Consider the following 14799-nt stretch of genomic DNA (forward strand, 5'->3'; position numbering starts at 1 on the left):
TATGCAGCAGTTCTGAAGCATATTAGCAGTAAAGTACATATCCATGTATTTTGTTATCACCTTCTGTCCCACCCAATGGGGATTAAGACCAAAAAATCCTCAGAGGCAAATTGAACAATGATGGTAGGATAGGTCTAAAGAGAGCTTTGGCTGAATTTCTGAGGGATGTTTCTAATCTTGGTGTAAACATTCTGCCACATCAGGGAGGTGTTTCCAAAGTTTGATGATCGTTCATTTTAACGAGCATCTGGGGACTAAAGTTAACTCAAAGTTTAAACCAGAACAGAAGAGAAATATGGAGATTGATCATTGAATACTTCTAAATCGCATATAGCAAATTGTAACTGTAACAGAAAGGCAGTATTACAGGAAAAAACATGGGCGGGTGGATAGGCAAAGCCTATGTCCCTTCTAGCGATATCTGATGAGAGAAGGTCTGGGAGGGAAGATCTAGGCAGGCAGGAAGCAGCTGAGATTCGCAATGTCCCGGACAAAGCAAGGGGGGGGGGGAGAGAGAGAGAGAGAGAGGACCTCAAGGGCATTCCTGACTCCCTGACTCCCCTTGAGGTCAGTAGGTTGAGCAGCGCTGAAGGGTCACTTCCACTGAAGAGAGAAATGGACTGCTCATTGTCTCACAGGGACTGATCAGTTGGTGACCTCTATTTTCAGTAGGGTCACACAGTGTGGTCTCTCTCTCTTTTCTTTTGTTTACACTCTCTTTTCTTAATTCTTCTTTATCCTTCTTGTAATGATAATTCCTCAAAATCCAGCATATCTAGATCACCAACCAGGCAAACGTTATCCTCTACCAATGAGTTTGATCCTGAATCAGACAATGAAAATCAGGAAAAGGAATCAGCACAAATGGATGTCTCCACAGATAAACATTGATATGTTCTATAACTCACATAACTTGCATCTCAAAAGTATGTGTGGAACAAGAAATACCTGCTTCAGGAGTACCTTGTTTAAAATTGGTAATTAAATGTCCTGATGGACATTTACATAGGTGCCTTGAACATCTGTGTAGTTTAGAGCTTTCTGTTTTTTTCCAGAAGAACGTTGATCTACCTGTGCTGAGGATGATTGTCATTTTCCAGAAGCAAATTTTGCATGATAGAGAATAGTTTGCAATGTTCCAGACATGGCCCCATGCTCGGTTCCTGTCCTCTGATGTCAGTTACATACATGGCCAGCTATTATTATTATTATTATTATTATTATTATTATTATTATTATTATTATTATTATTATATACAAATTTACACATCTTTTATAGAAACAAAAGACTGAAACACGCGTCCTCGACTCAAGCAGCTTATTTCTGTGTGCTAAATTAAATCATTACATTCAGATTCTGCTTCTTGAGGAAATGTTTAGAATGGTCTGTGTTTTAGTCCACTGCTGTGGAAATAATTAACAATGGAAGCCACCACTGACATCACATGATCACATTTTAAAAACTTTACTGCACAAAATCTGCAGATGAATAATGCAGGGGTGTTTGGTTATTTCTCATCTGATGTAGTGCTCCAGATGAACAACCACTTCAATCTTTTTGCCATTCATACCTGGTGACCCATTCATAGCTGGTGCCCCAGCAAAACAGGCTATTACGACCACTCAGCATCACTGTAGCACACAAACCAAATAAAGCCCTCCAAAACACCTTAAGCAGAGCAAAAGATCAGGCAGCCCCCCCCCCCCAAAAAACAAGCTTCATCTACAACATACAATGCAAGGACTGTAACAGCCATCATGTAGGACAGACAGACCGAAGACTAGCAGAGCGCATCCACGAATACCATCTAGCACTCAGAAGACCTAACGAAAATTCCTTAATATCACGACACATGGACAGACACAACCACAGTTTCAACTGGGAATCTATTAGCATTTTAGATCAAGTCAAATCCAATAATTCTGAAGAATTCCTGGAAGCTTGGCATTCAGACATATCAGCCATCAATAGACACACAGAGATAAACCATATTTACATACCATTCAAAGAGACGATAAACAACCTAGGAAGGAAACAAAAAGACTAAAGCATATCGCCTCCAGCAGCCCACGTTCAGATAAGCAGGGACCAACACCAGACAAACAATCAGGAAGAAAACAATACACTAATACCTCGGTTCACTAACACTTCTGTTCACAAACAATTCAGTTCGCGAACAGCAGCGTTCGCAAAATTTTGCTTCCGTTCACAAACTCTGCATCGGGTGACAAACACGACCCGTGGCCATCTTCCCTGCTCTGACACGTGGTTGTGGCTTCCTCTAGGCGAGATCGCGGTCGCAGACAGACACTTGCTGTGAAGCTTTTTGGTGTCGCCTCAAACAAGGTTAGTGTTCTCTCTCTTCATACTGTACTGTACTGTACTTTGTTTCATATTTTTATGGTTAAAAAAATACATATGGTTCAGAACGGATTAACCTTATTTACATTGAACCTTATGGGAAAATTTGATTCGGTTTGCGACCAATTCGGTTTGCGACCAGAATCGTGGAACAAATTAAGTTTGTGAACTGAGGTACCACTGTACTCTAATCAAGAAACCATGAAGGAGGAAACCACACCCCCACCAAAACTGGCAAGACAAGCTACCATATATAAACAGGCAGAAAAAACCCATGCTTACTCACACTGATGATGTTACCTAGTGGGGAAATGAAATGTGTACAAGCAAACAAACCATAACTCCACAGTTTAACTCTGAGCTACAGGTATTCTCTTCTACTGGAAGAGAAGATCTAAGGTTTTATCAACTCGAGGAAAGCCAGTGGGCAGACTGAGTTTTGGTCTGGAAGCCTAGATACCTAGATTGGCCCCAACCTTTTTGGCCTTTAGGAAGTCCCCGAAAACATGGCTGTACCATCCGGTCTGGGGATCCTGTGAACATGAGGAGCTTGCAAGATGGCTGCATTATTTGTGAGCTGTGGTTGGCACTCTTCCGTGCTTTTATGTTTTGTGATTTATTGTTTTTATCGTTTTAATTTTATTTATGCAGGCTTGTTCTTTACTGTTTTAACTTGTAAACCACTCAGAGTCATGTAAGTGAGAGAGGCAGCTATATAATGAATGAAATAAACAAGAAATGAAATGAAATGAAATAAACAAACATAGCCAGCAGAAGATAGGGCTGCTGGGTTATGTTTGTTTGTTTGTTTGTTTGTTTGTTCCTCCTCCTCTGCCTCCTCCTTCCCTGCCCGCTCCAGTGATATTTTGGAGACTGATAACGTAAAGTCATCTTTAAATCAAGCTTACACATCCATAGAGTTTCTGGGTATAATACAGAAGTCATTTGCCATTGTCTTCTTTAGGGATTGTTTTGACTTTCCAGTCTAGGCTACATGGCAAAATGTTGGGTAGAGGGACTGTGCATAGACAAACACCTCCATCAGACCCCATCATCAACAACTGAAAAATAAGACTTTCTTTGACATTGTGTTACTGGAGTGCTGCATCATTCTGGCTATGAAACAAGGATATGCACAAACAAATAAGTGGCATTCCTTAAGAAGTGAGGAATTTGCAGATCCCCCCATTTTTTTCCCCTCGAAACTCCTTCAGCCATGATTTTGCTGACATTTTGCAGTAGGAAAAATCCCCAAACAAGTGTGAGGCCTAAAATAAGGTTTAAAAGGAAGGGAGAGGAGAAATACAGAAGGAAAATCTAGGCCTGTGAATACGATTTGGCAAGACACACGCCTAAGTCCACAGGGGACCACCACACCAAGAGCAAGGTGTGTGATATTCTGAGAGGTCTCAGAAAAGTCCAGGGTAAGGAACTAAAGACCTTGGTGAATGTCATGAGACCACCACCAAGAGAACACTAAACAACAATGGTGTGCATGGCAGGGTTGCAAGGAGAAAGCTCCACTCCAAAAAGAACATTGCTGCCCACCTACAGTTTGTGAAAGACCTCTGGATAAGCCAGAAGGCTATTGGAAAAGTGTTCTGTGGACAGATGAGACCAAAATAGAACTTCTTGGCTTGAATGAAAAGCATTGCATTTGGTGAAAGGCAAACGTAAGCATAAGAACCTTATCCCATCTGTGAAACAGTGGTGGCAGTATGATGGTTTGGACCTGCTTTGCTACCTCTGGACCAGGACAGCTTGCCATCATTGATCAAACTATGAATTCTGAATTGTACCAGCAAATTCTATGGGAAAATGTCAGGGTATCTGTCCATGAACTGAAGCTCAAGAGAAAGCGAGTCATGCAGCAAGACAACAACCCAAAAGTCATACAGCCAAAGAATGGTTAAAGCAGAAGAAAGTGAATGTTTTGGAATGGCCAAGTCAAAGTCCTGACCTTAATCCTATAGAAATGTTGTGGAAGGACCTGAAGCAAGTGGTTCATGCGAGGAAGACCAACAACATCCCTGAGGTGAAGCTGTTCTATAAGGAGGAATTGGCCAAAATTCCTCCAAGCCGATGTGCAGGACTGATTAACAGTTATTGGAAACATTTAGTTGCAGTTATTGCTGCCCAAGGGGCCATGCCAGTTACTAAAAGCAAAGGTTCACCTACTTTTGCCACACACAAATATGTACTGTAGCTTTGGATCATTTTCCTCAATAAATAAATGAACAAGTATAATGTTTTGACTCATTTGCTTAATTAATTGGGTTCTCTTTATCTAGTTTTAGGACTTCTGTGGAGGACAGATAATGCTTTAGGTCACATTTATGCAAAAATATTGAAAATTCAAAAGGGTTCACAAACTTTAAAGCACTACTGTATGACATTTAAGTTGTTGCCTCCAGCCTGGCATTTGGTAAGACCCTAAGAAGACACAGAGTGCTTGGCTAGGATTACACTGTTAATAGGTCACTGGAAATTTCAAAGTTATCAATATAAAGCATCAACCAACATTTTCCACTTAGACCACATTTGAGCTGAGCATTGCACTCTGACCCCCAAACTAAATTTAAGTCCCATGTCAGACTTTGCATCTCTGCAGCACTTTCACCATGGCCCCCTTCGCTTCCTTATTCCTTAGACTGTAAATCACGGAGCTGCTCATGGGAGTGACAACACTGTGGAACAAGAAGACCATTTTATCCTGGTCTGGTGAATGGCTTGAGCCAGGTCTCATGTACATGAACATAGCACTTCTGTAAAACGGTGCCACCACAGTCATGTGGGAGGCACACATGGAGAAAGCTTTGTGCCTGCCCCGGGCAGAGTGAATCTTCAAGATAGCTATCAGAATGTGGACGTATGAGATCAGTATAAAGGAGAAAGGACACACAAGAAAGAGGCCCCCAACCACAAACACACTGATTTCATTGAAGTGGGTATCAGCGCAAACAAGTTTCAGCACAGCCAGGATGTCACTATACTGGACAATTTTTGTCCAGTATTTAACCTCCCCTTTTGGGGGAATATGATTGAGAAAGTGGTTGCACAGCAGCTTCAGAGGACCTTGGATGAAGCAGATTATCTGGATTCTTTTCGGTCAGGATCCAAACCAGGTTATGGGATAGAAACGGCATTGCTCACACATTTGCATGATCTCTGGCATGGGCAAGATGGGGGTTGTGCATCCATCCTTGCCCTATTTGACATCTCAATGGCTTTTGATACCATTGACCATGGTATCCTTCTGGATCGACTCAGAGGATTGAGGGTGGGCAGCATGGTACTGTGCTGGTTCGCCTCCTTTCTCCAGGGTCGATTCCAGTCAGTAGTGATTAGGGAGGAGAGATCCCGCCCTCAGTCCCTAATGTGTGGGGTGCTGCAGGGGTCAGTGCTCCCTCCCCTCCTATTCAACATCTACATGAGGTCACTGGGTGAGCTCATCCATTGTATGGGGTGAGGTATCATCACTCTGTTGATGATACCCAATTATACATCTCTGCCCCTGGCGAATTGAGTGATGCTGTGGATGTCTTATCCTGGTTTCTGGAGGCTGTGAGGGTCTGGATGGAGAACAAGAGTCTTCAACTGAACCCTGGCAAGACTGAGTGGCTTTGGGTTTTGTGGCCCGTCGGTTGTAGGACTATGCAATCATTGGTGCTGGATGAGGCTGCCCTGCCCCAAACAGACCCCATGCGCAATCTGGGGGTCCTCCTGGACTCACGACTCCTGCTCAAAGAACAGGTGGCCATCATGGCTAGGAGGGCCTTTGTACAACTTCATACTGTGCACCAGTTGTGCCCATTCCTAGACTGAGAGGCTGTATTCACAGTCATTCATGCACTAGTCACCATCCAGTTGGACTATTGTAATGTGCTCTACATGGGATTGCCCTTGAAGAGTATCCGGAAGCTTTAACTGGTGCAAAATGTAGCAGCGCAGACAGTTATGCGTGTTTCTAGCAGAACACACATTACACCTCTGTTCTGCAAGCTACAATAGTTACCAGTTTGTTCTGGGTCCAATTCAAGGTGCTGTTTTTGACCTTTAAAATCCTACATGGCATGGGGCTGGGCTATCTGAGGGACTGCCTCTCCCCGATTACATCTGCCCGTCCTACCCGATCTAGCAGAGTGGGCATGCTACAGGAGAAGCGGTCCCTCAGATAACATTTGGTGAGTCGTAGGTGCCAGGCCTTTTCTGCTGTGGTGCCCACTTCATGGAATATCCTCCCCCCCCTCCCCTGAAGTGAGGCTGGCTTCATCACTTTTGACTTTCAAAGGGTCCCTCAAAAGCTGGTTGTGCCATCAGCCCTGGGGACCCTAGAGGACTGGTGAATTATTGAGGTGTCTTCACTATTATTGAAATCTCTTTGCCCAATATTTTTTTGTCTTTTAGCTTGGTTTTTATAGTTTAATGTGATAGTAATAATAATTATTATTATTACTATTATTATTGTTATTTAGTAATTATTAACTAACTTTTTTTTAGCCTTGTTGTACACCACCCAGAGTCACATGTTTATGGGATGGGTGGCTATATATATTTGACAAATAAATAAACTGCAAGTGTCTTCTCTACAGAATACGGTAAAGATAAATTTTGAATGATTTTGGAAAAATAAACACAACAATCTATTTTTTTTTTCAGGGAACTATTTATTTAGCCATTCTATGCTTCCTCTTAGACTGGAGTACATAAAAATAATTCCACCTTAAGCATCAAAAGCAAAATAGAACTTAAGTTAGGCTCAGCTGAGAGTGATTTGTCTAAAGCTTCCTGGTTAACTAAATGGACATGATATTATTTTTAACACTTTAACATATACACTACAAAATCATATTCATTTTTATCAACCAGCACTTTAAAACACCACTGTGATGTGCAAAATGGCAGGACAGAATGGAAATAGAGCATGCCCAGTCACAATTCCTCAGATAACATTAAGAGCAAATCTGCCTTTCAGCAAAGAGAGCTTAAATGGAAATCTCAGTACCAGACCAAGGTCTGTTAAGAAAATTGTGGAAAGTCAACATTTCTGCTCCTTGTAATCTGACAAATATTATGAACGAGGAAGCAAAACAACTTTCAGTTAACTCTAGCCTCACTCACCTGGTAAGCAGAAAAGAACAGGCCCCCTTGCAACATCTTTACAGTTTTTCTCTTCCGTTCTTTTTGTCATTCCTGAACTGTGGAGTCTCAGCAGTGTTAACCTACTTCACCCATGCCTTGAATTTAGCAAGATCTGGAATATCCACTGGTCTACTACAATTACATAGTTAAGAGATCATAAGTCTCCAAGTTAGCAATATAAGGCATCAACCAACACTGTCACAGCATATTTGAGCAGATAATCTCACTCTCATTCCAAACCACATTTTAAATCCTATGACAGACTTTGCATCTCTGCAGCACTTTCACCATGGCCCCCTTCACTTCCTTATTCCTTAGACTGTAAATCATGGGGTTGAACAAGGGAGTGAAAACACTGTAGAACAAGGAGATAATTTTACCCTGATCAGGTGAATGGCTTGAGCCAGGTCTCATGTACATGAACATAGCACTTCCATAAAACAGTGCCACCACAGTCACGTGGGAGCCACATGTGGAGAAAGCTTTGTGCCTGCTCTGGGTGGCATGAATCTTCACGATGGCTATTAGAATGTGGATGTATGAGATCAGTATAAAGGAGAAGGGACACACAAGAATGAGAACAGCAATCACAAACACAATGATTTCATTGAGGTGGGTGTCAGCACAAACAAGTTTTAGCACAGCCAGCATGTCACAATAAAAATGGTTAATGACATTTGGACCACAATAAGGCATTCGGAGGGTATGGACTACATGTACCATTGCGAGGAGGAAGCCACACAGCCAGGCTGCTGCAGCCAACTTGATGCAGACTTTCTGGTTCATAATGAGGGTGTAGCGCAGAGGGTAGCATATGGCTACAAAGCGATCATAGGCCATGACAGCAAGGAGGACGCACTCAGTAATGGCCAGACCATGGAAAAGGTAGATCTCAGCACCGCAACCAGTAAATGAGATGGTCTTCTTTGGGGTCCAGAGGTTGGTTAACAGCTGAGGGACCGTGCTACTTGTGTACCAAATGTCCACAAAGGAGAGGTGGCTTAAGAAGAAGTACATGGGGGTGTGGAGTTGAGAATCCAGCCAAATGAGCATCAGGATGATCACGTTGCCTGTTAAGGTGATGCTGTAGATAACCAAGAAAATCCCAAAGAGAACTAAGCGTGTCTTTGGGCCACTGGAAAGACCCAGGAGGAGAAACTCTGTCACGGTGGTTCGATTTGCCATCTCTTCTCCACACTGCAGTGGAAGAATTAGCTTCCCCTGTAAAATATGACAGCTTACATTATCAAAGATATTAATCACTGGACAGATCCCATTAGAATTTACTGCATTTCTTCACTTATACTAAAACCAAAGAAGTAACCTTCATTCAATAACTCTGTTTTTCTTTGTTCCCACAAACATTACTGGAATCATTACTACCCAACAGTACATAATTACAAAGTCTCGGGTTGGGGGTTTTTTTGTTGGGTTTTTTTTTTGGTCATGCTATTTATCTATATACAGTATTAAATTCATAATTTGGACCCTTTTGGTCCCAATGGGCTCAGGATGAATACTCAGCAAGAATACAGTTCAAATTACTAATAAAAACAAGGAAGAAACTGAGGTTTCAATTTTAAAAGGAGACAAAATATAGCCAAAACACAATGTGCATGTAGCAAAGTGGTTAATTAATAATTATATAAATACCCAAATCTTATCAGCCAAAATTAACAAGGTTCTTAAAGACAAACAATTTGTAAGGCCCATGTGAGAGCATATAGCTGAAATTAAGCATCACAGGTATCTATGAAGTTTCTTCCATGCAAGTATGACCAGAAAGTGCAGAGACACGGTGAGATTGTGGTCATTCCCCACTAGCACATTTTGCCATTTTCTAGAGGCATCCAACTATAACTGTGCCAACTAAAAGTAATCAGGCTTTACATTACTTCAGTGATGTCTGGGTGATGCTATGAAAGTGCTTTAAATCACTAATGAGGAAGCAGCCTAAACTAATTTAGGAATGGAGAGAACACCTTATCAAGTATGACACATTAGCAACTAAAGGCTAGCAAAAATTTAGGACTCAATATTGGCATCAGGAGAATGCAATTCCAACATAACATCAAAGATAGCATTGCTTATTTTGTACTCTCCAAATGTGGTAGCAGTACAATTCCTGGTCAAAGGACCAGGCCCATAGATTCAACACATCTGGAACATTCCCTGATTATGAATTTGAGCAGCACTGGGAAGCAACTTTGCTTTTCACTAGAGCCCCACGATCCATCCTTAGGAATGTCATGCAAAAACAGTGAATGATTTGGCATATAGAAATTTGTTTCTTTACCTCAAGTTACGTCCAGGTTTTAATTCACAAAGACAGTCCCCATTCTTACTTGCTTACTTACTTACTTGATTTAAAACATTTATCATCATTATTATATTATTATCATCATTACCAGAAAACACTTTCTTTTTTTAATTGCTAACGAATTGCGAATCAAAACTCTTTGCGGATCAGCTTCAAACAATCTTGGGCCAGCATGTGTGAAATTGTTGCAGACCTAAAATAGTTCAAATGTGTAAGCATTACCATTATTTTTCTGCTGTCAAAGAATCTCTTCCTGCATAAAATAAACGCAACTTGAATGTACAAGAAGTGACAACATACTAATCAAACCGAGTGACGTTCAACTGTGTTGAATTTCAAGATCCACCATCCTCACTCAGCATGGTCATGAAAAGCGTTGTCCAATACATCTGGAAAGTACCAGGAAGGGGAAGGGAGTGTCAGCCTACAGTTTTAGTAGTGGCTTCATAGAATGCCCTGATATTGCAAATTTTCAAGGAATCAACCCCAGGCTGTCTTGGACTTACAGTAAATATCTGCAGTAGAAGAGATAGATTCCTCCGTAGTTATTCTCAGAAGAGGAAAAAGCATCAATGGTGGCTTTTTCCTTACTTACCCAGATTAATGATGATTAAAAGAAAGGGATAAGTTGATTCTATTGTGGGTTATAGGCTACTGAGGGCCCCTGCTGAGACCATACTACTCTGATTCAACTATATGCAGCAGTTCTGAAGCCAAAGCAGCATATTAGCAGTGAAGTACATATCCATGTATTTTGGTATCCCCAATGGGGATTAAGACCAAATAATCCTCAGAAGCAAGATGATCAATGATGGTAAAATCCGTCTAAAGAAACCCTTGGCTGAATTTCCGAGGGACATTTCTAATCTTGGTATAAACATTCTGCCACGTCAGGGAAGTGTTTCCAAAGTAAACATTTGATGATCTTTCATTTTAATGAGCGTTTGGGGACTAAAGTTAACTCAAAGTTTAAACCAGAACAGAAGAGAAATATGGAGATTGAACATTGAATACTTCTAAATCGCATATAGCAAATTGTTTGTAACTGCAACAGAAAGGCAGTATTACAGGAAAATGCTTAATTAATTAGGTTCTCTTTATCTAGTTTTAGGACTTGTGTGGAAAACAGATCATGATTTAGGTCACATTTATGCAGAAATTTGGAAAATTCAAAAGGGTTCACAAACCTTTAAGCACTACTGTATGCCATTTAAGTTGTTGCTCATGAAATCTTTTGCTAAATTCTCTCCTAGAACTATGAGGGTATAAAACAAAGCAATAGCACTAAAGTTGCATTGAAGAATGATTTCATTTTTCAACCACACATGCCATGGAAGACCATGATCTACTGTTCTGCTGATGTTGTTATTAATCAAAACAGCCCAATGGGATCCAAAAGCATTACGTCTGGTGTTCAAACCCCAAAGGCAATGGAAAGTCACTTCTGTATTGTTACCAATAAAAAAACCATAGTCAAGCTCAGTTTGAAGGACACTTTACTTTTCATTGGACTTCAATGCCTCTTCCATGCTAGTCTAAACATATTAATATATGTTTAGAAATGCCACACATTTCTATTTGATACATGCTATTTCTCTTCTCTCCAAATTGTGTACACTTGATCTAGTGAGTTTCAGCTCTTCTGTCAAGACAGATTGATCAAAACAAGGCAGGTAACTTTTACTGCTTACAGTAGAACACGTAGCTCAGACATCCTGTAGAGTAGGTATTCCATGGCTGGCTGCTTGGACTTGCTGGGTACGAAAGTATGGGTCTAGATTGGGCTTGCTTGGTATAGTAATATAGGTCTTGAGTAGACTTGAGAGGTACCATGTTCTAAACCTAGATTGGGCTTGAGGGGTACTATAGTTTGGGTCTAGGGAGCATCTAAAATCATTGCTTTCATAGTAGTCAAGTAGAATGACTATTTATGCTACTATGAATGGAGGAAACTTCTGCAAAGAGGACGAAAAAGTGTCTTCTCTCAGTAATGTGCATAATATATGAACGGTTCTTGAAAACTAAACAAATCTACAAGAAGCCAGAAGCATTTTTCAGGGACCTATTTATTTAGCCCTTTATTGACCTATTTCTCAGATAGCATTAAGAGCAGGTCAGTTTCCCTTCCAGCAAAAAGAGAGCTTAAATAGATATCCTATCTTTTCTTGGTAGGAGAAAACCTCTCAAGAAACTTGTGGAAAGCCAATATTTCAGACAACTACTACTGACAAGGAAGCAGACCAACCTCCAGAGAAGTGTAGCTTCGTTCATCTGGCTATGCAAAGTGCAGATGCCTATGGAAGAGAGAAGGTCAACCAATTCAGCAGGACCATGGTGTGATTGCATAATTCTGGGCATTTGCATATAACCTAAAAAAACATATTCTAGGTGTCTTAGTTTGCCTTGCTGTGTGATCTCTATCTGTGTCTTGATTTTTAAACTTGCCTCGCAAAGAGCTTTTTTTCCCCTGTCATAGCAGTCTAAAGCTGAAAGTGTTGCCTGTTCTATTTCTAATGTTTGATATCCAGTTATCCAGAACAGGCATGGGTAGAGCACTTGTAATCTAAAATCCAAATGTTTCAACACGTACCAATGGTGTGACAGCTACAAAGTGGCAAGGCAGGACGGAGAGATTGCAACCCTTCCTTGCAGTCTTTGTTGGTTTGTTTTAATTTTATCTTCTAACTGAGGACAAGGGGCATATTCAGTCGCTGTCTTGTGCCAGGTTCTCTCCATTAGCTTTAAAACAGGGGGACAGAAGTGTCTTCTCTGAGTAATTTGCTTAACATGTGAATGGTTCTTTAAAATTAAATGAGACTAAAAGAATCCAGAAACATTTTTCAGGAGCTATTTATTTAGCCATTTATTGCAGAGTTGTTCCATACTTCCGCTTAAAACAAAGCATGTTAAAATGATTCCATTTTATCATTACAACAATATGGAAGATTCTTTAGGGTCAGAGTTCACTCATAAATTTTCCTTTGTTTAATATGAATCAAGCTTCCTTGAAAAATCCCTGTTAACAACATGAATTCCCATGCACAAGTTGCATTTTAGAGTTTAGCTAATCAAGACCTGACACAAAATTCTGTGCCTTAGAATAGACTGTAGTCACATTTAGTAAGTTGGAATAAGGCCAAGAGCAAAAAGAAAAGCTGGGCATCGCAACAGTTGCATGACTTTTCCACCTCTAAGAAAAACAGGTAAAGACATTTCCCCTTAGCAGGGCCTACATTCTTTCGGAGCACCAGTATGGGAATGATTTTGTCCTCCACTACCACACATCATCTCCTTTCCTCTCCAGACAAGAGTCTTCATAAAGGCGACCCTAACTATTGTGTTACTCTTTGGCCCTTTTCAAAATCTTTATAGTTTTCTCTTCTATCCTTTGTGTCATTCTCGAACTGCAGGCTCTGAGCAATCTCGTCCTACTTTGCCTCCAGCCCTGCATTTGGTAAGAGTCTAAAATGGCACATATTGCTTGGCTGGGATTACATTGTTATTAGGTCACTGGACATCTCAACGTTATCCATATAAAGCATCAACCAACACTTTCCAGTTAGACCTTATTTGTGCTGAACATTGCATTCTGATCCCCAAACAACTTTTAAGCCCCATGACAGACTTTGCACCTCTGCAGCATTTTCAGCATGGCCCCCTTCACTTCCTTATTCCTTAGACTGTAAATCATGGGGTTGAACATGGGAGTAACAACGCTGTAGAACAAGGAGACCATTTTATCCTGGTCCGCTGAGTGGCTTGAGCCAGGTCTCATGTACATGAACATAGCACTTCCATAAAACAGTGCCACCACAGTCATGTGGGAAGCACATGTGGAGAAAGCTTTGTGCCTGCCCTGGGTGGACTGAATCTTCAAAATGGCTATTACAATGTGGATATATGTGATCAGTATAAAGGAGAAGGGACACAAAAGAATGAGGACCCCAACCACAAACACAATGATTTCATTGAGGTGGATGTCAGCACAAACAAGTTTCAGCAGAGCCAGGATGTCACAGTAAAAGTGGTTAATGACATTTGGACCACAATAAGGCATTTGAAGAGTCTGGACTGCATGCACCATTGCAAAAAGGAAGCCGAATAGCCAGGCTGCTGCAGCCAACTTGATGCAGACTTTCTGGTTCATAATGAGGGTGTAGCGCAGAGGGTAGCATATGGCTACAAAGCGATCGTAGGCCATGACTGCAAGGAGGATACACTCAGTGATGGCCAGGCCTAGGAAAAGGTAAATCTGAGCACCACAACCAGCAAATGAGATGGTCTTCTTTGGGGTCCAGAGGTTGGTTAACAGCTGAGGGACTGTGCTACTTGTGTACCAGATGTCCACAAAGGAGAGGTGGCTTAAGAAGAAGTACATGGGGGTGTGGAGTTGAGAATCCAGCCAAATGAGCATCAGGATGATCACGTTGCCTGTTAAGGTGATGCTGTAGACAACCAAGAAAATCCCAAAGAGAACTAAGCGTGTCTTTGGGCCGCTGGAAAGACCCAGGAGGAGAAACTCTGTCACGGTGGTTCGATTTGCCATCTCTTCCCCACACTGCAGTGGAAGAATTAGCTTCCCCTGTAAAAAAACAATGGCATACATTATCAAAGATATTAATCCCTGGACAGATCATATCAGAATTTACCACATTACTTCACTTATATTAAAACCAAAGTCATGAATAAAATCTTTATTAGGTTTTCTTTGTTCCCAAAAACATTGCTGGAGTCAGTCCTGTCTGATAATCCATTATTACAAAATCTCAGTACGTCATGATTGTAGTACTTCATTACCAAATCTCAGAAAAATCCTTTTCTGTTCTGTTTATCCATATATTAATACAAAGGCCCACGTGATTGAAGAGGCAGTCCAACACAGCAAAGATCCTATTAGAAATTGGGCCATTTGCTCACTTACATTAAGACCAACCAACCAACAATAACATCTTCACATTTCCTTGTTCCAAAAAGA

The 14799-nt window shown here is 41.0% G+C and overlaps 2 protein-coding genes across 2 annotated transcripts; both read right to left on the bottom strand.

Moving 5' to 3' along the window:
- Window positions 1-7750: 7750 nt before the first annotated feature.
- LOC103062278 (olfactory receptor 2A12-like) lies at window positions 7751-8689 on the bottom strand. The gene has a single exon (XM_088138617.1). The coding sequence runs from the start codon at window positions 8687-8689 to the stop codon at window positions 7751-7753; it is 939 nt and encodes a 312-aa protein (XP_087994743.1).
- A 4742-nt stretch (window positions 8690-13431) lies between these two features.
- LOC148216226 (olfactory receptor 2A12-like) lies at window positions 13432-14394 on the bottom strand. The gene has a single exon (XM_088138618.1). The coding sequence runs from the start codon at window positions 14368-14370 to the stop codon at window positions 13432-13434; it is 939 nt and encodes a 312-aa protein (XP_087994744.1). The 5' UTR covers window positions 14371-14394.
- Between the last annotated feature and the right edge of the window lie 405 nt (window positions 14395-14799).

This window comes from Python bivittatus, unplaced genomic scaffold, assembly GCF_059951505.1.
Source record: "Python bivittatus isolate LINGU-HERP-01145 unplaced genomic scaffold, Pbiv_v1 ctg000270_np1212, whole genome shotgun sequence".
NCBI lineage: Eukaryota > Metazoa > Chordata > Lepidosauria > Squamata > Pythonidae > Python > Python bivittatus.

Excerpts from the sequence above, each read along its gene's own strand:
- LOC103062278 (XM_088138617.1), bottom strand. The coding sequence starts at position 8,689 with ATGGCAAATCGAACCACCGTGACAGAGTTTCTCCTCCTGGGTCTTTCC.
- LOC148216226 (XM_088138618.1), bottom strand. The coding sequence starts at position 14,370 with ATGGCAAATCGAACCACCGTGACAGAGTTTCTCCTCCTGGGTCTTTCC.